Here is a 24814-nt window from a genome sequence, read left to right on the forward strand (position 1 = left end):
TCTCCTACCCAGGGCTGTATCCTTTCTTACTTCATTTTCTTCCCTCTCAAAGAGGTCTGAGCTGAGCTAAAAAGAGGATAGGATTCAGGAATAAGGGAGGCAGAGAAAGCACACAAAAAGGAGGCAGGATTGGGAGACTAAAGACAATGTTGTATAGAAAATAAACCCCCTTTATGACTTTTGTTGCTGGTGAATTATTTCCAGTCCTGTGCTCAGTCCAATGGACCATTCTGCTTCCTATAAACAATAACCATAAAGGGTTTAGCTGTAGAGATGGGCTAAAAAGGAGGTGTTCATGTATGAAAGGGTTTTGGTTTGAGACTGAATCAGGACCAGGGTATAGGCTTGGAGTCAACATTGACAGATTCTTGCAAGCTGTTTATGTGAGATTTTGGCCAGAAATGGTGGAAATCATGTGAGATCAGCAGATTTCATGAGATTTTAACTATCTATATTAATGGAAATTTTGCTAGATCTTGGGAGAATCACTGTGGTTAGGAGACTTTTAGGATGCATCTAATCCAGAAAAGGGAAAATGGGCTCCTTCTAGTTTTGGATCTGATTCAGTAACAAAACTGTAGGGTTGGGTTTGGACTGGAAGATTTTGAAGGTGTTTCAGATTTGAGGTTCCAGGTTTGAGGTTCCAGGTTTGACCCATCTCTACATCTGATAACAATAATGACTTCAGTTGGGCCATTTCTTAGAGAATTAATGACTTGCTGGGATTCATCAGCTCCCAGCTGCTCATTAATCCCCAGGAAATGTTGTTGAGCTCAGACATTCTTGCTGAAATGCTTTCTGTTATACTCATACCAAAGTCAACAGAAATCTGCAATAACACTGTGGTCAGGTTTGCATGATTTGTCTTTTAGACAGTGGGCCTGATTCTCCTCTAAATTACAATGATAGACTCCATTGACTTCAATGGAGTTCCCTCCTGACCTACACTGCTGTAACTGAGAGCAGAATCAGTCCCAGCCTGTAAGTATAAGGATTATCAAATTGGATAGCATGTATTATACCTGGTCATGTTATTGTTTTACAACATAGAACATATAAATAACAGCACACAGCAAACATGGAAATATAGTATAAAGGCACCTATTAAGCTCTTATCCGATTGAGTGTAGTGGGGCTATTCACATGCTACACATTAAGCACACGTGTAAGCCTGTGGACTTGGTCCTAAAAAAAGAATAGGCAGGCCTTAGAGGTGGAAGGTTTCTAGGTCAAGTGCCTGAACTTGGAGAACAATGAATAGCTATGAGCTTGTGTACCCTGACAGGAGAAATACATTTTGTGATAGATTCAAAGTTAGGCCTTGCAAAGCTTGTGTTTGGCCAGATCTTCCACTGTTGTAAATTGACATAGCTCCATTGCAGTCAACAGAGCTTCTCTCATTTACATCAGTAAGGCCCATAATGTTTTAATAAAACAGAAGGCCAAATTCTGCCCCATCGTATGCCGTTTAAACTTTGGCATACCTTGCTATAGTACCTGCGACACAGCCAATGTACTGCAATAGAGATTTCAGCCCACTATACCTCTAGTATCACAACACAGCAAATTTTTTAAGATGCATTAATAGTACAAGAAGGTGAAACTCAGTCCAGATCCATATAAATATCTTAACTTGCTTTAAAAGCACTTCACATAATTGCATTGACTTTCTAACGTTAGACTAAAACCCTGACTCACCACAGGCTGTGTGTGGCAGGAACTCTGTCCGATCAATTGGACTGTGCATGAGCTTATGGTGTCTACCTCTCTGGAGCTCACTGCAGATTAGGACTGGAGGTAGCAATAATACGTAGTAGAACTATTGGACTAGTACAGTATTTACCCACAGGAATAAAGGAAAGCTTATTAGAAAGACCGGCATCAGGAGGCTGGCAGATAATAAAGTATTAGGATCTTTCACTAGCTTGCTGCACCTGGAAATACTATTTCAAGTTTCTCTTAGCTTCAGGGGAAAAGAGCTCTCTGAATTTTCCCATGCACTGTGAGTGATATTTTAAATATCTGGATGACTCTTTAGAAGTGCATATATGTGTGTGTATGTACATATAATGTTTCATATAATAAAATCATCCAGTCCAATTATTGCCTTTATGTAAATACTTTTGTTAATCTTTGGAACTGAGATGTCAACTGAGGTGTCATTTATGGTTTCCAGTGAAACAATTGGAGATGGGCCCAAATCAAAACCCATATCCAAGAGCTCCCCAACTTCTAGGGTTTTTGAGATCCAAACCCTGACCAGGGTCTGAATTTTGCACATGGACCAATCTTTATTAATGTTTGGCTGAGCCAAAATATGAGATCTGAATAGCTCCAGCTGACTGGTAGTATATGTTCTGAAATGGACCAGACACCGAGATTAAATACTTGGTCATGCTGGGAGTCTTAAACAGCATCACAAATAACAAAATTATCATATGCAGAGCTCAGCAATGCCTTACATATGGCAGTTGACAGTTTTGCCTTTGCGTTAACCTGTCCTATGATGGTGACACAGAAACAAGTAAGTCCTTGGTCTTCCATAAAGGGAGGCACTCCTTTCAGGTCACGTTTGATAGCATTAGCAGAGTAGTGTGGGAGGAAAATTTCAGGGGGCATCTACTTCCATTGGTTCCTGATCTGTGTACAAGGAGAGGTCATACATTTCTTCACCATCAGAAGCAGCAACAGCCCCTGGAAACAGATAATGAACTCCAGCATTTGGCTCAAGAGGGGAATGTATGTGACTTAAATTTCAGCAGCCAAAGTGTGTGACTGTGAGCTCCATAAAAACTTTCTTCAGACTTCAGAATTATGCTGAGAAATGGGTCTAGGTCAGTTCTGTAGATCCCTGTGGGGTAAAACTGCAGCTTGTCAGGAAACCCGTGACTTTGTTTGTGTGTTTTGTTTGTGTACTGAATTGGCATTGTTGCAATTTTCCTAGGGGCCTGCATGGAAAATATCATGTAAGATATTAATGTAAGATATCTCATCCAAGCAGCATAGCACACAATGTCATTTTCAGTAACATGAAACAGATCTGTTACTTTTTTGTATCTTCTTTTTCTTGTCTCTGACAGGATGTTGTTATTGGCGATTTAAAGCCAAACACTCCACACCGCGTTAGTGTAGGATCTTATGGCTGGGCTGGAAAAGGACGACCCAGCATGCCCAGAGACATCACAACCTTATCCCAAGGTAAAATCTGTGTAAATAGCTTTCCATTATGAAATGGCTGAGGCAGAGTTAATCCAAGACATTTCATTTTGCTGGCAGGTAAACATAGAGCGAGAGCTAAAATTTCTGTTTTGCTCAAAGTCGCTCATGTCAGGCTGTATTTGTAGTGGCAAAATGGTCAGTAACATTATTAAAAGATTTAAAAGGATAAATGCCACCTGAGGTACCAGGGGCCTTGTGGACCCTTTATAAATGCCTGCAAGGGCATTTGAAGTAAGAAACCTCTTTCCTCTAGCATATTTCCTGCCTACAATACAGCATGTGAATCCTAGCTAAATCGGATTAATGTACAGTACTTAAGTTTAAATATTTTTAACATAGAATTTTTACAAGTATGATTGTTTTGTGGTAAAACACCAATCTGATTCTCGGTCCTGGGAGGAGTGTGTGTGTGTGTGTGGAGTTTTGTGTCTATAAAATCTGTCTGCTTTTCTAATACTGATTACATGCCATTCTTTTGGCTTAGATAAATGCATGCCCCCTGAACCACCCTATCAGCCTCAGGTCGTAGTAGTTTCTGATTCAGAGGTTGCGCTATCATGGAAACCTGGAGTCAGTGAAGGAAGTTCCCCAATCCAGTACTATACCTTGGAGTTTATCAGGTAAATCAGGAATCTGAATTTCAGTATATGTGCACTACATGTATTTCAAAATATATTATTAGATTCAGTGCAGATGTTCCTCATTATTTATTCATTCATTTTATATAGTGCATTTATCACTCTCTCTCTCTTGCTCTGTGTGAAATATACTGTTAAAATTTAAAATAAATAATCTCAATTGATATAAAGTCAGCAATAACTCCCACCCTTCGCCTTAAAGAAAATACCCGCCCTCTGGGGAAAGCCTGAGTAAACAGGGTTTGAAACATGCTCTGAAAGTCATCAAACTCACGCCCAAGGGGAGAAAAGAATTCCAGAGTCAAGGGCCTTCCCCTGAAAATGCCCAGCCCTCAGAGGTAGAAATGCTGGGACTGTCAGCTCAATTGTCTCAGCTGATTTTAGCTGTCATGTAAGAATATAAGAAGAGGTGGTATCTTGGGTTCGCAGGTCTCAAATCACTATATGTTCTTTACTTTATGAATCTCCTTTACTGTTACTGTCCTAGTTTTTATGGAAAGTTATTAGAAAACCTTCAAGGAGATCCTATCATGAATTATCTAAAACGTGCAATAGTATATAATAGAGCAGGCATGGCCAAACCACGGCTTGCAAGCCACGTGCGGCTTTTTAAGGGGTCAACTGTGGCTCACTGAGCTCGGGGCTTCACCCCGTGTGGGGGGGAGGAGGAAGTGGAGCCGGCTCTCGCTGCTCGAGCCCCATGGGAGGGTGCCGAGGCTTGGGGCTTCACCCCACAGCAGGGAGAACTGGAGCTTGCGGCTTCAGCCCTGCAGGTGGCAAGCCAAGGCTCAGGGCTTCAGCCCTGCGGGGGCAGGGAGCCAAGGCTCGGGGCTTTAGCCCTGCTGGGGGAGGGAGCTGGTGCTCTTGGCTTCAATCCCGCAGGAGGAGAGGCACTGCTGCTTGGGGCTTCAGCCCTTCAAGTGGCGCCTAGGCTCTAGCGTCAGAGTCACATGCTCATTATAACAGGAAATTGCATCACTCTAGTGCTCTGCAGACCTTGTGTGCTGTGATCTCTTTCCATGCTGCACACGACAGGCTGTGTTTACTGTTCATAAGTCGCAGTGGAATAGTTATAGATTGAAGTGTTAACCCTATGTTAATTTTGTGGGTGACACTGACATCATCAAATGGTAAGAAATGCAAGTATGAAGAAGAAAACTGAAGTTTTCAGCCAGAATGGGAGGAAGATTTTGCTTTCACTAGTAAAGGTGGCAGACCCCTCTGTGCCTTATCTGCAATGCATTGCTTTCTCACTACAAAGCGAGCAACTTGAAACATCACTATGAAACAAATCACAATAACTTTTCCTCTAAATATCCTCCTGGATCAGAATTAAGGAAAAATAAGCTAACCACTTTAAAATTACCCCTCAATAGTCAACAGACACTACTTTCGGCATTCCATCAGGAAGCTGACACAAAGACTGAAGCTAGTTTTGTTATGGCATGGAATATTACTCGTGCAAAATGTCCGTTATGGAGAATTTGTTAAGAAGAATATTGCAGAAGTGGTTGCAATTTTAGATCAAAGTAACACAAAACTTCAACAACTAATGCAGCAAATTCCAATTTCGCACCACGCTACAGAGAGGCGGATTTCCCAGATCTGTGCTGATGCAAGCAAGATGCAAAATGATCTAAAGAATTCTCTAGCATTCAGACTAGCTGTCAACAAATCCACAGATATTCAAGATAAACCACAACTAGTGATATTTGTTTGCTATGTTTCCACGGATGTAATTGTAAAAAAGAAATGTTGGACTTAGTGGCTCTAAAAGAAACAACCTATGGTGTTGACATAAAAAATGCATTTGACAAAGCATTGACAAATGCTGATGTACCACTGGATAAACTTGTTAGTGTTGCAACGGATGGAGCACCTGCAGTGGTGGGGGGAAAAAGTAGGCCTTATCAGACTTTTGAAAAACGATCCTAAATTTCCAGAGTTTCTCCCTGTTCATTGCATCATCTGTCATGAACATCTCACAGGCAGATACTTCAAGTATGAAAGTATTACAAAAACAGTCCTGGAAATTGTCAATTTCATCTGTTCAAATGAGAAGACTCATCAACCGTTCAAAAATTTCATTGAAGAGCTGGATCTTGAAGACAACCTAACAATGTCTCTTTCGGCTGTATTTTGAGGGGGTTATCAACCAGCAATGTCTTAAATAGATTTGTGGAACTCCATCAGTGCTTTCCTTTGAAGAAAAGGAAATCCGCAATGGATGCAGGATCTGATGTTTTTCATTGATATTATGCAGCATCTGCAAACTCTCAACTTGGCACTCCAAGGGAAGATTATTTCTGACCTTACTCAGACAGTCTCCAGCTTCCAGAACAAGTTAAAGCTTCTGCAAAGAGACATAGTGTCAAGAAACTTGAACCACTTTCCCTATCTCAAGAGTAGGGTAAACACATTCCCTGAAATCAAAGTAGAAGTTCACAGAGGTAAATTACAAGGCCTGCTTAATGACTGTCAGTCCAGGTTTGAAGAGTTGCAGAAGCTGAGATCCTGCTTCCCCCTTTTTGTAAATCCATTCATGGTTGATGTGATCAATGACAGGTGTCCGATTCCCAAAACCGTGATTACAGAAACATCTACTGTAGAAATGGAACTATTGGAACTCCAGGAAGACCAGGCTCTAAAGATTATGTATAAATCACAGTGTACAATCCAGTTCTGGAAGCAAGTGCCAGGAATGAAGTATCCTCAACTCAAGAAGACTAGTGTGCGACTCATTTCAATTTTTGGCACAGCATACTGCTGTGAATCGCTGTATTCTGTGATGAAGTTTGTAAAATCGAAACATCATGCAGTCCTTACAATCAACATCTGACTGAGCTCCTCCTTACTGCCTTGACAGCATATCAACCAGATTTCCAAAGACTTATGACCAGGATAGAGACCCACAAGGCCTCTAGCTCTAGCTGTAATTAGCCGTGATACAGTAAGTAGGATGCTAATGTTTAAAAAAATGCATGTGTAAAGGTTGTTCGTCTCTTGTGGCTCTTGAACTTCTAAAGATTATCGTATGAGGCTCAGAGGGTCAGTAAGTTTGGTCCCTGAGCTGCAGCTGTAAGAAGTATGTGAGAGGTCAGCTATGTGTAATTGCACTTGCAGCTGTGTATTTGTATGCACAAACATACTGTAATACCTAATTATCCAAGCGAGTATGCAAATTCATATTTATATGCAAGGCTACTTGTTTGTTTGTGTTTGCACGTATTGTAAGGGCACAATATACTGGTATGTCTCTTCCTTTGGTTTGGTCCATTAAGTAAACATATGTTGATTAGTTTCACTGAAAGTTATTAGGCAAGAAGACAGATTTGCCTCTGGACTGCTGTGTGCTGTTAGGTCAAAACATCTTTTTTTCATGCTTCATCTCATCAGGGAAACCACATCTAAAGATTTTTTTTTAAGAGCTTGGTGTTGTAAAATTTAAAAAAACTGCAAAACCCCCCAAAACATTGATTCTCCTACAGCACAGTTACAGTCTAGAAAGCACAGATATAATGAAAAAGATTTCCCCATGCCGAAGGTTTGCTTCTGAATTTCTGTGATACTTTGTGTCCAAATCAGAGTGCCTGATGTTTAGTGGGTTTGAAGTGACACAATGATTACTGCATTTGGAGCTAGTACATGAGAGTGAAGGATGTCTAATAGGCATTATGTTAGGCTAGCTGTGGTTTAGAATTATCAGGAGATTGTTCCACTGCCTATTTTCCCAATATAAGAGTGATCTGAATCTTTCCCTCTCCCTCCCCTTCTTTTAACTCAGCATGAAATGTTAGAAAGGGATTTGCTTGCGTTCTGACTCATTGTGCTTCTCTCACCCTCATTCTTTGTCCTGCGAAGAGGAGGCTGAAAGTTTATGTGCAACTGCGACAGGGCTGGGGACGAGTGCGCACCATCTTCCCTCGGGTGTAGGGGCGGGGTGTACGTAACCTGTGTTTATGCCTCCATAGCCGGAGTCAATAAACTTACCCCGTTAGCAGGGCAGTGAGGCCTAATAGTCAAAGTCAATGTATCCGCCCTATTAGCAGGGCAGTGCGACCCAATGGCCAGAGTCAATAGAAAAATCAATAGATTTGCCCCACTCAGCCAGGCAGCAAGGCCTAGTGGCCTAAGTCAATGGCTTTGCCCCTGTTAGCATGTCAGTAAGGCCTAGCAGCCAAAGTCAATAGATTCACCCCAGTCAACAGAGCATTAAGGCCTAGTGGCCAAAGTCAATATGTTTGCCCCATCTGTGGGGCAGTAAGGCCTAGTGGCCAAGTGGCCTCTGTCGGGGAAGGGGGGCCTCTTCATACAAAAAGTGGGGTGGTGGCGGCTGGGTAAGGGAGCCCAGGCCCTCCCTCTCCACCGGGCCCCAGCCCAGAGCCCTGGTAGTGGCCAGAACATGTGCCACTAAATCAGCGGGGGGTCCGACCAAAACACGCTGACTCAAAGTTCCAGGTCACTAACTGGACCAGTGTCTAATTCTCCTGGGCTGCTTCCTACCGTGGTTCCCACTGCTACGGTCTGGGCATCTCCGCTGTCTCTGGGTTCCCCATCTGCACTGTCCCCAGCAACTGGGGCTGGAGCCTACAACTTGTGTCCTTCCTCTCCAGTGGTCCCGCCCCCAACTGGAGCATGCCCAGTAGAGCTGAGGGGGTGTTGCTTCCTTACCCCACAATGTAGGGTTAACTCTTCCCCATCCACTGTAGAGCAAGTGCATCCCATCACAGCATCTCTTCATAATACCTATGACCCATTAGCGAAAGTACAAGCCAGGTATCCCATTCCCCACTTGACACGTTGAAAATGCATTCTTGAATAAATTTACTTAGCTGCAGAGTACATACTTGCATTCTCTTTTATAGATCAAGAGATGTGAGTAATTGAAATTCAGTGTGTAGTTGTTTCCAGACTTTGGGAAAGAATTTGCTAACAGCACATTGTTTTGATAATATTGTTTAGTCAGAGATTTTAAAATAAAACTCACAATGTATTTGGTCATTTTGGGGATAATACCCTCTTACATTTGGATGCTTCAGTATGTTTGTTTGGAGAAAGTTCAGTGAACCTTAAGCCTTAAATAGCAATTTGAGATAGACTTTTCACTTCACCTGCATTTTCTTTTGCTGCATACGGTTTTAAGGCTAAATTACACTGGTATCAATCAGGAGTAATACCAGTGAAGTCGAGTGGGATTATACCAGTGTAAAAAAAAAAAAAGTGTATTCTGAATCAACCCCCCCTTGTCTTAAATAAATACTCTTCCAATCTGATACTCTGTTTTTGAAGAATCAGTAGCTGTACTTCTCTATGCATGTGTCTGGTTTTCTTGGATTGTGAATCTCTTGTGCTGGTAAAAGCAGCCTGCAGAAATGATGAAATTGTTTAAATCATTTCACTCCCCCAGGGCTAAGTTTCTTCCCCGTATCCTAGAAAAGCAACACGGGGGGAGTCTGCCATAGACAGGAAACCATACTGTCTTCATTCCATCCAGGTGGGAATTTTGGGATTAAAATCTCATGGAAATACAATAAATTAATTGCTTGAGCATATCTGAGTCTGATTTAGAGCTAACTTGTAAAATACCTATCTACTTACTGTTAGCAGTACAGTCCTTAAGGAATATGTAATCAAACAGTTGGTAGGCTTAACAGGCGAGTGGCTTCTTTCTTGGATGCCTGCAGGAATAATTATTTTAAATTTTCAAGCTGAGGAATATTTTGAGAAGTAGCATGTCTGTGTGAGGTAAAATATTGGGCTTCAGATATGCTGGGTTTTTGTAAAGGACTTGCCTGTAGCTAACACACACACTTTTCAGCTCCACTGAATTTTCTGAAATCAGGCACTTTCCCTGAAATATTCAAAGACTCTAGTCCACTGGGTGCATAACTGAACTTCCAACTTTAGAGGAACTAGTTAATCGGAGTACACATTTCTGGCTAACATCTTCAGTACTCAAAAAACCCTATTTCAGCTGCATACATCACTTAATAAGTGAGCAGCTAAAGAGTCATCTACTTTCATTCAGTCTTTTTGGAAGTATTGATGCAGAGGACACTTGTTAATATGAATCTCCAGATATAGGGAAAACCTGGCCCCTTTTCCTGTGGTTGGTGGCAATGGAGGAGCCATCGACAGTGAACCAGGATGATTCTGCTGTTCATAGTAGGAACAGGAGTTGAGGGAGGGCGTATGCAGTAGGCATACACCTGTTGCTTGGTCAGGAGCTGAGCTGTACGGTATGTCAGCTGGCAGCAGAGGGTAAGGGTCTATCTGGAGTGTCAGTAGCTGGGCCTTCCCCTGTTTTCCCCTCAGACACCTGCAGAAGGGAGAAGGAAAGCTGCATGGTGCAGGAGACTAGAGGCTACAGCAATAGCTGCGAAAAGGCTCTGGTCTGGTGGGTAGCTCCCTTCCCACTTCCCCCTATGCATTTCCATTAGGGTTACCATACGTCCGTATTTTCCTGGATCATGTCCGGCTTTTTGGTTCTTAAATCGCCGTCTGGGAGGAATTTTTAAATATCTAAAAACGTCCGGGATTTTGCCATTATTATTTTTCCCCAAAGAAGAGTTGATCATTCAAGAAAAAGAGTGAATGTTGATCATTCGAGAAAGAAAGTGAATGTTGATCACTCGAGAGAGTGATTTTCCCCCCTGCTCCCAGCGCTTGCGCCATGAAACAGCTATTTCGCGCGGCTGGGAGGGAGCGGGGAGGAGGGGGAACGCGGTGCGCTCAGGGGAGGAGGCAGGGCCGGGGACGGGGATTTGGGGATGGGGTCCAATGGGGCAGGAAGGGGATGGAGTTGGGGCGGGGACTTTGGGGAAGGGGTTGGAATGGGGGTGCAGAAGGGGCGGGGAAGGGGTGGAGTTAGGGCGGGAACGGGGCCGGGGGGGCGTGAGCAAATCCCCCCCCCACCCCCACCCCCGTGGAGTGTCCTCTTTTTTGAATGTTCAAATATGGTAACCCTAATTTTCATAGCACCCAGAGGAGGGTGCTGAGAAGAGGATTGGGACCAAAATGAACCTTTTTTGGTGTTCCATTCCCTTCAAATGGAACTCCTCATTTCTGTAATTCCATTGCAGTAATGAATTGTCACTTAACAGCCCAGATTATTTCAGTGGACATAATATGGTAAACTGTATCCATCAACAACTATCTATTCTTCACTGTAACCATGGATGCAAAGAGAACATAATTTACAGCAAAGAAAAAAAAAGTGCATATGATAGCGCTTATTCTAAATTCATGACAGAAAACATCGCTCACATTTAAAACTCAACTCAAGGAGAAATCGCCCATACTCCATATCGGTGTAAATCCTTTCCCTGGTGAGCAGTCCAAGCAATGGGAATTCACAATGAGAATCTCCATGGGAAAATCCTCTGTCCAGGCTGCAGTGGAGCCAGGACAAGAGTCACACTTGTGCCTGGTGCATCCCCGCATTGTGGGGTCAAATGCTGGTGAATCTGCATAGTCCAGACACACAGAGAGCCCTCTGTGGTCACAGAAGATAGAATAGAATTTCCATTGTGGGGTCCTTGGGAGAAGGACTGTGTTTGTATTGTTTGTACAGTGTTTCATAAAGTATTGCATGCCACGAAAGAGCAGTTGGATGGGGAGGCATGGACAGATTTCTCAGTTGCTCTCCAGAGTCTCCACTTCCATTTTTTTTTTAAAAAAAAGCAATTCTAGCTGTTATGTACAGTGAAGTACAACTGGTCAGGAATTTCCCCCCTGAAAATATTTCATTTGTTTTTAATGGGAAATACACTTTCCACACAATTGAAATTTTACACAGTAATATTTTGATTTTTGACAAAAAAAAATTCTGTTGGGAAAATCAAAACAAAATATTTTATTTCAGGTCAGTTCAACCCAAATTGAGATATTTCAGTTAAACTGAACCAAAATATTTCATGATGCAGTGCCTCATGGATGTTGTAGTTCAGATTCTTCATGCCTCCATTCTTTCCTGTGGTCCAGGCTCCTTGGCTGGATTACATCTCTCATGATTCCCTGTGGTTTCCTTTTACTGAGTCATGTGCTACAACATGGGAATCACATGACTGGGGTGCATCATGGGAGATGTCTGACCAGGGAGCCCAGTCCATAGGGTACAAAAGGTATCAGATCTACAACTCCTATGAGGCACCATCACACCATAGGTGAATGCAGTCCAATGTTGAATGAACTCAAAGCTAAATGTTGCAGTTTGGTTCAACAAACCAAAACTAAATGTTTATTTCAAATAGAAATGTCTAAACAAAATGTTTTGGTACTTCCAAATTGAAAATTTCCACGATTTCAACTTTTCATCCTGATACAGGATGAAAACGAATGTTGAAATATTATAATTTCCTGTGGGAGAGGAATTCTGGTTTGTTTTCCTCAGCTCTCTGTGGTAATGAAGACTTTCACACCATAACCCGAGTGTAAGCAATGCAGCGCTGACTGAGTTTGCAGAGAGCCTGAAACAATATCTCTGACGTGTGAACTGCCCCATTCATTTCAGTGAGTGCTAACTCAAGTGCCCAGAGATGATACTTTTAATGTCAATATTGTTAACTATGTCGCTGCTCAGACCATACAGGAAAAGAGAAGAAGTATCATATTATGAAGAATGACATCTTTGGAAAACATTTGTGTGTGTGTGTGTGTGTGTCTGCCAGGGAAAGATAGGGCTGTGGAAGATATATAAAGTAAGAACGGTAGGCCTATAACAACATGTCATTTGAGGGCATGATTGGTTTCATTTTCCTGAAGGGGGCTGAACTTTCAAAAGTTTGGGAAATGCTGTCATAGTACAGTGGGGCCCTGATTGTGGTTCTGAGGCACAATTGCAATAGAATGAAAAAGCAGGATGTAAATAACAATAATAATGCCCCATAATGATTTACCTCATATGTAGAGTATTTTTTCATGGCAAATATGAATTCCCTATAATTTTTGTTTATTTACTGTGTGTAGGAGCATTACAACTAATACTTTGCAGGTCTTGTTACTTCGGCTAAGTAAAAACATGGCTTTAAAGGGGTGAGAACTATAAAATTTGGATTATTAGCAGATGTTTTATTTTACTAAATTATTCCCACCTCATTTAAAAAGAAATTTCAAGTGCTTATGAATTTGTAGTTCTTTACAGTTCAAAGGCTTCTTTTTTAAAATTCAATCAAACATTAGATTATGTTATAAAGTAGCAACACAAATGTTCTAGACACACACAGGACAAAATTCAGCTCTTAGTGAAATCTGCCCATTCCCACTGATTTGGACCATGTGGCTTATTATATTCTAAAACATCTCTGTTTGACTTTGTTCTTAATGTTGGCCAAATCCTGCACTCAGTTACACCATGCTTCTCCATACACTGCTTTGAAGATGCACTGCTGTAACTTAAGAGCAGAAAATGGCCCTCTAAGTCTTCTGGTTTCCTCATAGACAGATATATTGTATTGAGCTCTCTGATGAGGGTCAGATTTATACACAGTATTGTAGCACAAAGGGCTATTCCCAGTGTGTCAAGGGAAAGGAAACATAGCTGTATGAAGTGATTGTAGAACCAGTGGTGAGCTGGAGCCGGTTCGCACCAGTTCACGCGAACCGGTTGTTAAATTTTGAAGCCAGGTTAGAACCGGTTGTTAAAGAATACAAGGAACCAGACAGTGTGCTGTGAGGCAACTAGAAAGCTTTTGAATGCTTTAACAAGAAAACACTTAAGCACATGGTTAACTTTAGGCAATTTTTACTCATCCGGCGGTGCTCTGGGTCTTCGGCGGAACTTCGGCGGCGGGTCCTTTAGTGCCGCCGAAGACCCGGAGCGAGTGAAGGAACCTGTTCTTCATCTTTTGGCAGCTCATCACTGTGTAGAACTGATTACTCTCTCAGTGAGCCTTACTGATGTAAAAGTTGACATAAACTGAACTTTTATGCAGGACATTTCTAAACCCCAAAGAACAAGAAAACATTGAAGTTGGCTCACTGAACATAGTGAGCTGAGTTTGTCACAAATGTTTCTCTATCCATCTGTTTGCCATTTTATCATGTTATACTGATTTGTTAATACAGAGGACAGGCTGGAAAGTAAAGGTCAAGTGATAAATCTCTCTGTTTTTAACTGCATGCATTTAGTGGTTTGAAGACTCTTCCTCTGTTATTGTTTCCCTAGAAGAAAGGCCTGCAAAAGAAAATTAGAAAAAGTCAACAGTAGCCTAGGATCTTTGGAGACTGAACATATCTCTGCAATCCACTCTCAGGAAGCTATGTCTCCACATGGTTTCTCCTTTTAGATGTGTATATTCCCGTTCTGGTGCATATGGTAGCTGTATCCATTATATTATATCCACAAGGCTATTTTTAATTGGCAGGAATTATTTGTATTATTATTAGATCCAACGAGACTTGTACTGGAAAACTGAGATTGCTATTGAAAAGTATATATAAAGAAAAGGCATCAGCACTCTTTAATTTGGAAAATGTTGCATGTTTTCATTTTGGTCATTTAGCCCAGGCATGGAAAGTAGAGTGGGGAACTGGTTATAGTTTCCCTGCTTCTTGCTTAGAGGAAATTTCTTTTGGCTTCCCTGTCTAACACGATAAACTTGCTATTGAGATGGATTTAAAGCAATATTTTTAGCTGAATCGTCACATCTTGTGCATTTCTGTGAAGGGTTTATTTTTTTATTTTTTTTAACTGATTTCTCCTTGCGGCACCCAGTGAGATAATCAAATATTCACATTGCCAACTCTTGGGTTATGCCCTAAGCAGGATGCAGGTAATAGTTGCAAACTCTTGTTTTATTAATGCACCCACCCTACTAGCACAAAAGACATAAAAGCCTGGATGATTCAATAAATCTTGTATTGACTAATAAAACATATGGTAACTTTCTGTTCCCTGCAACTGCAAATAAACAAGAAATGCAAAATGCCTGTTTTGTGCTATAATTTTCATTAGAAGACTGCTGGAGATATTTGCAGCTAGTCCTCTGTAAACAATAGTAGATTCAGGGAGCACTTGGAGGTTATTTCCTGCAATAAATATCAGAAGGACATCTTAGTAAAGGACACCAGGATAATTTTATTTTGAAGGTCATTTCTTTCCCTTTTTTATTTTCAGCTACTTTAATCTGAGTTTCTTTGAGCTGGCTTCATGTTTAAATTTCTGGGTTTTTACATTTGTTTACTTCCTTCCATTATGTTTTCTCTTTGGTGGTACAAGTTAACTCTTATGAAGAGTGGGGACTGTGTCAAAATATCAGACTAGCTTCCCTAAGGTCAATTACAGAACAGGCAGATGCAATGCATGCTTCCCTTCCAAAAAAATTCATTACATTAATACATCTAGTTTCTCTGGAACTTTTGTTTGGGCCGTATTCTCATGTGAATGATCCCCTAATTTCAGCTGGTCTGTTCATACGAATAAGGCAAGCAGGATTTGGCTTTCTGCTTTCAGTATGATTAAGGCTAAGATTTAGTCACAGGTATTTTTGGTAAAAGTCATGGACAGGTCACGGGCAATAAATAAAAATTCATGGCCTGTGACCAGTGTTCCCTCTAATTTTTCCCACGCATGTGCAGAATGAATTGTGTTATGTGCACCAATATGGAGGTGATGTTGTGACACATCACCTCCATATTGGTGCACATAATAAATCTCATGTGGTGGGGGTGGGGCCGAGGGGTTTGGAATGTGGGAGGGGGCTCAGGGCTGGGGCAGAGGATTGGGGTGTGTGGCGGGGGTGAGGGTTCTGGGGTGGGGCTGGGGATGAGGCAGAGGGTTGGGGTGTGGGTGGGTGAGGGTTCTGGCTGGGGGTGCAGGCTCTGGGGTAGGGCCAAGGATGAGGGGTTTGGAGTGCAGGCTGCCCAGGGGCTACGGCGGGGAGAGAGGACTCCCCCGCAGCTCTCTCTCCCCGCAGCAGCACCTGGGCTGGGGGGTTGGGGGAGGCACCTCTCCCCTGGACACGGCAAGTCCGGGGCAGGTCTGTGCTGGGGCCAGCGGGGAGAGGCGCCTCTCCCTGCCATGGCAGGATCTGTGCTGGGGAAGAGGCATCTCTCCCGCTGCAGCCCTGAGCCCCTGTGCGGGGCTTAATAGGTAGCTGTGCAGTAGCGCAGATTAGAGGGTATTTAGTGTGTGACCTGTCCATGACTTTTACCAAAAACTCCCCTCACTAAATCTCTACTTTTGGGGCTGCTGCTCATACAGTCCCCGGAACCAACTGTCTGGGGCCTCTTGAGCAGCAGCCGGTGTGGCTGGCCCCGGGGACTGCTGGAGCAGCTGGCCCCAGGTTGCTCCAGCAGTGGCAGGTGCAGCTGCCCATGGGGCGCCTGAGAAGCTGGCCCTGGGGCCAGCTTCTTGTGCAGCTCTGAAGTCAGCTGCACCAGCCACAGCGGAAGTCACGGAGGTTGCAGAAGGTCTCGGAATCCATGATTTCTGTGACCTCCGTGAAAGAATCGCAGCCTTAAGTATGATTCAAGATTTAACTAGGCATCTCCTAGGAGCAATGATGGGAATTGTATTACTTGTTACTGAATCGACATACCTAGAACAGATTCTTCTTTCCCACCATTATTACTCCAGATTTACACTGATGTATCTGAGAGAAGAATTTGACCCCCAGTTTTCCAATGGAGATTTGTTAATGGACACTTAATCATAAAGCAAAACAATCATTTTCAATTTAGATTCTGATCTTGGTTACGCCAGTGTGAGTCGGGAGTAACTCCATTGACATCAAGTTGCAAAATTTTACTAAACAGGTCAGAATCTTGCCTGATGTGCCAAAGTGCCACTCTGTAGATTCAAATGTAGCATTTGAATGTCCTATTAAGATATCCACATTTGAAAATTGTGGTCACAAAATCCATAGAAAAGGCTAGGAAAAGAAGGGGGGAAATATATAGCACACTTGAATTGAGAAATAGGCCTCTAAATGATCTTATAATAATTATGAAAAATTAGAAAAAAAATTTCCGCATACACTATGTTTCCGATTCTACCACCCTTACTTACGCTGAGTAGCATTACTTCACATGAGTAGCCTCATTGGCTTTAATAGAGCAACTTTCATGAGTAAATGCTTTTCCACTGTGGTGTGCGGACTCGCTTCTACGTATTTTCTAGCCGCACAAACAGCTTGAAGACTTTCTGGTAAAGCATTGTGTGCAATTTTATTTACAGTGGTTATTTACAGTAAAGGGATCTGGCTGTCAAAGGGATCTGGGGGTCATGGTGGATCACAAGCTAAGTAGGAGTCAACTGTATAACACTGTTGTAAAAAGCAAACCTAATTCTGGAATGTATTAGCAGGGGTGTTGTAAGAAGACATGAGAAGTAATTCTTCCGCTCTACTCCACGCTGATTAGGCCTCAACTGGAGGATTTTATCCAGTTCTGGGTGCCACATTTCAGGAAAGATGTGGACAAACTGGAGAAAGTCCAGAGAAGAGCAGCAAAAATGATTAAAGGTCTAGAAAACATGACCTATAAGGGGAGAATGAAAAAAATGGGTTTGTTTAGTCTGGAGAAGAGAAGACTGAGAGGGGACATGGTAAGTACGTAAAAGGCTGTTACAAGGAGGGAGAAAAATTGTTCTCCTTAACCTCTGAGGATAGGACAAGAAGCAATTAGCTTAAATTGCAGCTTAAGTTGGACATTAGGAAAAACCTCCTGTCAGTGTACTTAAGCACTGGAATAAATTGCCTAGGGAGGTTGTGGAATCTCCATCTTCGGAGATTTTTAAGAGCAGGTTAGACAAACACCTGTCAGGGATGGTCCACTGTAGATAATACTTAGTCCTGTCACGAGTGCAGGGGACTGGACTAGATGACCTCTTGAGGTTCCTTCTAGTCCTATGATTATTTCCCACCATCTTTACAGACACTACAGCCTCAGCCCAACAGTAAAATAGAGCTCTCGGCTCCTGGGGCAAGGAGGAGAGAGGTCTTGAATGGCTCTGACTCTCTATAGGCCCTGGCTCTGCCCGGCCCACTTCCCCTGCCCTTTGTACTTCCTTCCTGTGCCTTTTTTGTACCTCATTATTTTGTATACTTCTGGACAGTTTAAAGGCAATTAACATGTACAGCTAACTTTACTTATTTATTATCTTGTTTTTAATCCTAGGCCAGACCTTGACAGCAATTGGACAGTAATAAAAGAGCAGATCCAGATGGAATCCATGGTTCTAAAAGGACTCATTCCAAACACCAAGTACCAGTTTGCAATCAGAGCAGCGAATTCCTATGGATCCAGCTTTTCCAGCAGTCCAAGTGACATTATCCGAACATTCAGTGAGTAGCACACCTTTTCTTAATTAAGGCTACCCTAAAAGTGAAGTTTTTAAAGGATCAGAGTTGTAAGGAACTCTCATTGAACACCAAAGCACACAAGCACCCTGAACCTGACACCACATGTGCTTCCTTTTGAGGTTTGCAGAATTCTGTGAAAGTTGAGCCACTAGTAAGATTCTGTGAGGTTATAGGCAAAAGCAGTCTCATGCTGTTTCCAGGCTCCAGAGGTCATTGCCAGATATTTTTGGATCACTACTTACTGACTTTTGTGTCAACTTCATACAGAATTGATAAGTGAATGTCACAGGGAGAATTAAGACAGACAAGTTTATTGCTCACCTTTTTTGCAGTTCTTTAAAATTGAATTGTGTATATTGCATACATAATTCAAACAACTCAAAAAGACCAAAGCAAATCTATACTGCTATGTGAGAAGGACTGAGGATCTTGCACTTTTAAGCACAGATGCAGGACTATTGGTATGAACATGTAAATATACCCTTTTGATTGGAAACTGCATGGAGAAGGTTATATTTTAGGCAGAACTGCATTCAAACACCATTTAAATAATCACCCACAACCCGGTCTTCCTATAATGTTGTTTGTTTGTGGGTTTTTTGAGGGGGGATTTTAATAACCCCATACATCCAGCTGCCTTTAAGCACCTACAGTCTTCACAGTCATAAAGGAGGGCTGGGAACTTCCAAGAAGAATCAAGTTTAAAATACCTTTAAACAGCTTGTTATTAGACCTATAGAGCAGGGGTGGCCAACCTGTGGCTCCGGAGCCCCATGCAGCTCTTCAGAAGTTAATATGCGGCTCCTTCAATAGGCACCGACTCCGGGGCTGGAGCTAGTGGCACCAACTTTCCAATGTGCTGGGGGGCGCTCACTGCTCAGCCCCTGCCTCTGCCACAGGCTCTCGCACATGCATGGGGATGAAAATTGTCTGTAATTAAATTATTACAAAAGGCCAAATGATATTGGGGGATATAGTTGTGTTTTTAGGTCAGGCTTGTATTTCATGAGGCACAATAGCAGCAAACAATTGTATGCTGTGTAAATGTAGACCTCAGCTTTAGAGGTTGGTGTGGGTCTTACAGACTATATTTTTAACCCACTGAGGATTGATTTTCACGCCCCTTAGCTTTATATCCTTACTTGTGAGTCCTTTCATTTTGTCATTAATCATCTCATTTCACTGTTAGTTTTGCTTTTCACTCCTTGGTCTTTTGCTTGCTAGTAAATTGGATCCCTTGAACTGTTTGTGCAGTGTTTATTTTCTGAGGCTGCTATACTTTAAGTTCAACTTCTGAACTGAATGTTCATGGAAACCTCTAAAGTATAGTATGCTCCATGGGATCCCTGATTCTTAGATCCCGAAAGGTCAGCTTCCTCCGCTTCAGCCCCAGGTGTGTGCTCATCTATTTCCTGTTTATCTTTCAACATGAATGTCTGCATTCTTTTGTAAGAAAAGATAAAGTGTTTAGCTCTGCTAATAAGGATAGGATTGACTTCCTACTGGGCTTATTAATGCAGAACTCAGCTAACAGTTTAATTGGCAAACCTAGTAGAGGCTATTTTCCTTTACAAGTCTGAAAACTGGAAGTTGCCTTTTTTGTAGAGAGCTAGAGCAATGGTTCTGTAGGGAATTGTTTGTATCAGAAAGGCTGGGGATACATAGTTGGTCAGATTAATCCCTGGTGTAACTCCAGTGGCTTCTGTGGAGTTATTGTGCCAGGGATGTTTGGAGGGATCTGAAAAACTGAAATTTTAAACTGGTAGCACATTGCATTGACTGAGCTTACTTCATCCTCATTGCCACAGGTGGTGGAAATTGCATCCCCTTTGCACCGGTCGGAGCAGCTATGCATGAGGGGCTGTTCACCACTAGGGGAGGGCAGGCAATGTTTGAGAGTTCTGTTAGGGGAGAGCACCTTTCAAATGCAGACAAGATCCCATAGGAGCCCCTCTGTCTAAAGTTCCCTTGGCCACTGCAGCCATATCCCTTGTCTGGCCAGTGCTGGTCATTTTGGGAGATGCATTGGCCAATTCCAGGACCCCTGCAGAGTGAGGATGTTGGTCACTGTGCACCACTACAATTCCCCATGGGGGGTGGGGTGTGTGGAACTAGGGGTGCTGCACACCCTGTCTTGAAGTAATAATAACAACTGAATGCATGGCTTCCATCATATACAGGGTTTACAGTTTTGTTCAGTGGTGTTCAGCACCCCCACTGTATTGCTCTAGTGCCCCTGGCCCACACAGGCTGAAAAAGCTGCTGACAAAGCCAGTATATGTGAAAGCCTGCATTCGTTCTCTGTACCGATGGCCAGCAATGGTAACATCCTCCTAGAGTCTGCTGAGGTGAGACTTTCAAAGATTAAAAATGGCTCATAGGCAACCAATTTCCATTTGAAGGTCAGTGGGAGTTGGCTACTTAACTGCCATTTGTGCCATTGAAAATCTCTCCTATGTCTCCAGTGCCTATCCGCTCCAATGTCCAGTGCATGGGCAAACAGTGATGTTCTGTTACCGTCATTATCTATCGTCCCTTGTACTGTCACTAGGCTTTATCAGTGGGTTCTCCGATGCTGTGTGTACCCATTTTGTGCAATGTTCCTATATCTATACATCCCAGTTTACTGCTATTCAGAATAATAATAGTAACTTAACTTATAGTGTCCAAGACACTCATAGAGATATTAATCATTAGATTTATTTAAAGTGCCGAAGTTAAATAATTGTTTGTCTTTGCAGTCATGCAAAAGTAGGGACCAGACAAGTTCAAAACCCTCCTTAGTTGGTCCTGGGAGTTAAAGGCAGGCTTTTTAATGTGGACTAAGAATATAGCAATAAATTAACCCCAAACCACGTTGTGTAGGGAGAGAATTTAGACACTGAAAATATGTAGTTCTTTTTTTTTTTTTTTTCCTGCTTCTGATGCTTACTTGACTACTGTTTACTTGTGTTCTAGAGGGTACCACGTTGCACTGGTACTTGGGATCCTAACTTGTCCCATCACTGCCACATGATATTTCTTACCCCTCCCCCACTGCCATTTTTCCAATTTTAAGAACAATTGTGCATGCACATATGATGCGACATGACCTCTGATTTGTACTTGTATAAAACAAGCGTTTAAATCTTTTTACAAAATGCATGTAAATTTTGTAATTATCATCTTACTTGGTAATAGAGCCGAGATTTAAATTATTACATAGATGTGTTCTTATACTGGAAATATGTTCACACTGTAGATTCAGGCACAACTCTCCTACTTACTGGTGCAATAATTTGAAAATTTACCAGTAAGTGTAAATACTGCACTGTCCGCCTCCTGTAGCAAGAGTACACTAGCATTGGTACAACTGGCATGTTGTCTTATGCATTGTGCAAGAAGCCACTACAATATTATTCAGATTCAACACACAAAAGCACATTGTTCACTCTTAGAGCTGATGGAAATTTTTGAAACTTACAGTTTTCCTGAATGGAATCTTTTTGTAGAAAAATTGTTGCTGTTTTTCGACCAGCTTATAGAATGATTTATATTTGTCCACAGTGCTGATGAAAATTTTTCTGGAAAAATGTTGAACATTTTCAACCGGTTCTGTCCGTTAGGAATTTAAACATGGCAGGAGCACGAAGCCATAAAGGAAGGAGTCTGAACTCATGTTGTTATCCTTATGTGCAGTAAATGCTGACTTCTGAAAACTTTCAGGGATCAGGGCATCTTGCCAGCATACCCTGAAGGAAGATCAACTGTTTTAAAGTGACAATGTACTAATGTGCATAAAATCATTTAGACCATCTAATAATCCTTCATGAGTGGGTACCAATCCTGCTTAGTGATGACTGCATCTACAGCTTGTACCTGTTTTCTTCATCTTCCACTGTGGGCCATTGCCCAGAAGATACTCAGGCTCTGAATGCTAATTTGGGAATGTTGCACTTTCTGAATAACATTCCAGTCTGTTGAAATTGAGTAATGGGACTGACATGACATTAATTTGGAAAGAGTAGGAAAAACAATCTTATTTCATTAGAAATCTGTACACGTAACTACAACAGGAAGGTGTGAATGAGTTAGCTGTCAGCAATGCGCAGTCCCTCAAACGCTCAGTCACAGAGTCAGGTACAGTATATATAAGACTTCTGATTTTACATTTTAACTGATAAAAAAACAATAAAACATCCATGAAAAGAAAGAGAAGTTGGTATTTATCCAATAAACACCAGAACAACACTGGAAACAATCACTTGTGTATAAGGGCGTGTCTACACAGAACAGTAATGCATACTATGGAGGTGTCATTTCTAAAGCGCACTAATGTATTTCACATTAATTGGTCTGTGTGTAGACCCTCCTGGCGCACACTAAAGGCTTCCTAATGCACTTTAACATATTGCTGTTTGCATCAGCACAACATTAAACATTACAAAGATTTCTCATTACAGCAGTATATACTGTCATGTTTCATGTATATAATATACATTACAATCATATATAAAGAGCTCTGAAAACTCCTGATTTTTGGACAGCCTACATAAAATTAAAAAATTGCTAAAAATACCCCCCACCCCAATGAAATTAATAAACTCCAAAAACCAGAAGCCCTCAATGTACATAAACTGAACTTAAAATACTTCATTACAGAGGTCTAACATGGCCAGAAGATGCACAGAAGTCTAACAAAACTCTCCAGCAAGCTCTGTTGGAAATCAGTAGAGATCTACAGGTAGTGAAATGCCCACCTCTATCTAGTTCACATCTGGCCATAGTTACCCGGACCCAATCGGCTGAAATAAAATGTTAGCAGAAACTAGGATGGATTTATTTAAATCAAGTCAGTTTGAATCACCAAGTGGAAAGCCTCAATTTAAATAACCCGTTTTAATCAACTTTTCCATTTGTACTTCAGTTATTTTCTGAACAAAGGTGCATTTCTTATTGGTTGATATAACCATTAAAACATGTTGATTTACAACTAAATAGACCCTTTACACTAGATTTGGTACATCTTTTTGCTATCTAGGAGGACACACTATGTACATTTATTTAAACAATGATATAGCTTAATATTTTCAGATTCTTATTGTCCATTTTTAGTTTGTTAGAAAATGATGAATGATATATTGCTTATTTACTAGATAATTAACTTTTTGCTCATGATTTGTGTCAAGCTGCACTAGGATGGTAACTGGAATTTAATTAAACACAACAAAACCGCAAATGAAATTTATTTTTATTAAACAACACAACCTTAAATATTTTAGATACATAAACTTCAGTATTTTTCCATGAGCTGGAAAGTAAGTTTACATGGTGGCTGGTGTCATAAATAATCATAACTTGAAAACTGAGCCAATCAGAGGTTAGGTAGGGAGAAGCTATAAAATAAGAGAATGAAACCACCCAGGTGAGTTCAGTGGTGATGAGATACATGATGATGTCTCCTGGAGTCAAAGGCTGGGTCCTAGTGCCTGTCATGACTTTACCAATCTCTTGCACCTAGTCACACAGCCCCTGGGTCCCCACAGGATCAAGCCCTTAATACCGTACCTGACCTATTGTGCCATATTTACAAAGCTTGACCAGTTACATATTTTCCCCCTGTTTATTTCTTTAAATAGAAAAGCAACCTTTAACTCAAAGTTTTTGATAGAGGCTCATGGATTCAAATTTTCTAATTGAATGTTTTAAGATATTATAATAAGTTTAGGCCTTAACATATTTTGTATTAAATTCAGATTTTGTTTTAAACAGGTTTATTTTTAAAAAGAAAAACTAGCTATAATTTAAATAACAAAATTAAAAAGTCAGATTTAAATTAAAAAACCCATATTTTTTTTTCAGAAAAAAAAATTGATTTTTATCCACCCTAAACTCCGAAGAAGACAGTGTTACTGCAAAGGTTATTTCATTGCCAGCAAATTGGCATGTCTGATATGGAAGCATCTTTTCCCTTTTAAGTTTTGCATCCTCGGAAGTGGTATTATTTCAAAGAGCAAATAGTAGTGTCGTCCTCCCCCCTTCCCCTCCCTCCCTCCCAGGGAATGGTAGGTCTTACAGTAAATATTTTCTTTGGTACCCTCTCACCATTTTCTGGCTACCAACTCAAAATTTCTCAATGCCTGGGGCTTTGTCTACACTGGTGCACATACTCCATGCTTATGCCTGTTCCCCATACCATGCTGTATGTCCACATATGCTGTGCTGGACCCAGGTACATTTACACCTAAGGTGACCAGATGAAACAAAGAAAATATCGGGACACATGGGGGAAGCAAAAAAAAAAAAAAAAAGCGGCCGGAGTTGACAAAGCAAAAAAAAAAACCAAAACGCTGGAGCGGCCAAAGCCGCAATATTGGGACAAATGGCGTCCCGACCGTGCATCAGTCAGGACGCGGGACAAAGACCTAAAAATCGGGACAGTCCCAATTTTATTGGGACGTCTGGTCACCCTATGTACACCCATGTCCATACTGCTGCTGTACTGTTTCAGAGGTGGTATCCCAGGGTTCTGTGCATCACACAGAGACACTCTAGGAACTGCTTTGCTGTGTGCTCTTGGTACTGTCCCCAGTCGTCACGCATTTGCAGGTGCCAATTTGTGCTGATATCTCCCCCCAGCTAAACTGGGTAGAAGACATGGAGCAATGGGATGAT

At 41.6% G+C, this 24814-nt stretch overlaps 1 protein-coding gene across 2 annotated transcripts in view; it reads left to right on the forward strand.

The window, feature by feature from the left end:
* EGFLAM (EGF like, fibronectin type III and laminin G domains) overlaps positions 1-24814 on the forward strand; it is a 122938-nt gene that overhangs the window by 40799 nt on the left and 57325 nt on the right. For both annotated transcript variants that reach the window (XM_007065732.4, XM_007065733.4), the window contains exons 5-7: positions 3081-3198; positions 3704-3839; positions 17976-18142. In XM_007065732.4, the coding sequence (XP_007065794.2) occupies positions 3081-3198; positions 3704-3839; positions 17976-18142 (421 nt within the window). The remainder of the gene's footprint in view (positions 1-3080; positions 3199-3703; positions 3840-17975; positions 18143-24814) is intronic.

The sequence above is a fragment of the Chelonia mydas genome, chromosome 5, assembly GCF_015237465.2.
Source record: "Chelonia mydas isolate rCheMyd1 chromosome 5, rCheMyd1.pri.v2, whole genome shotgun sequence".
Taxonomy (NCBI): domain Eukaryota; kingdom Metazoa; phylum Chordata; order Testudines; family Cheloniidae; genus Chelonia; species Chelonia mydas.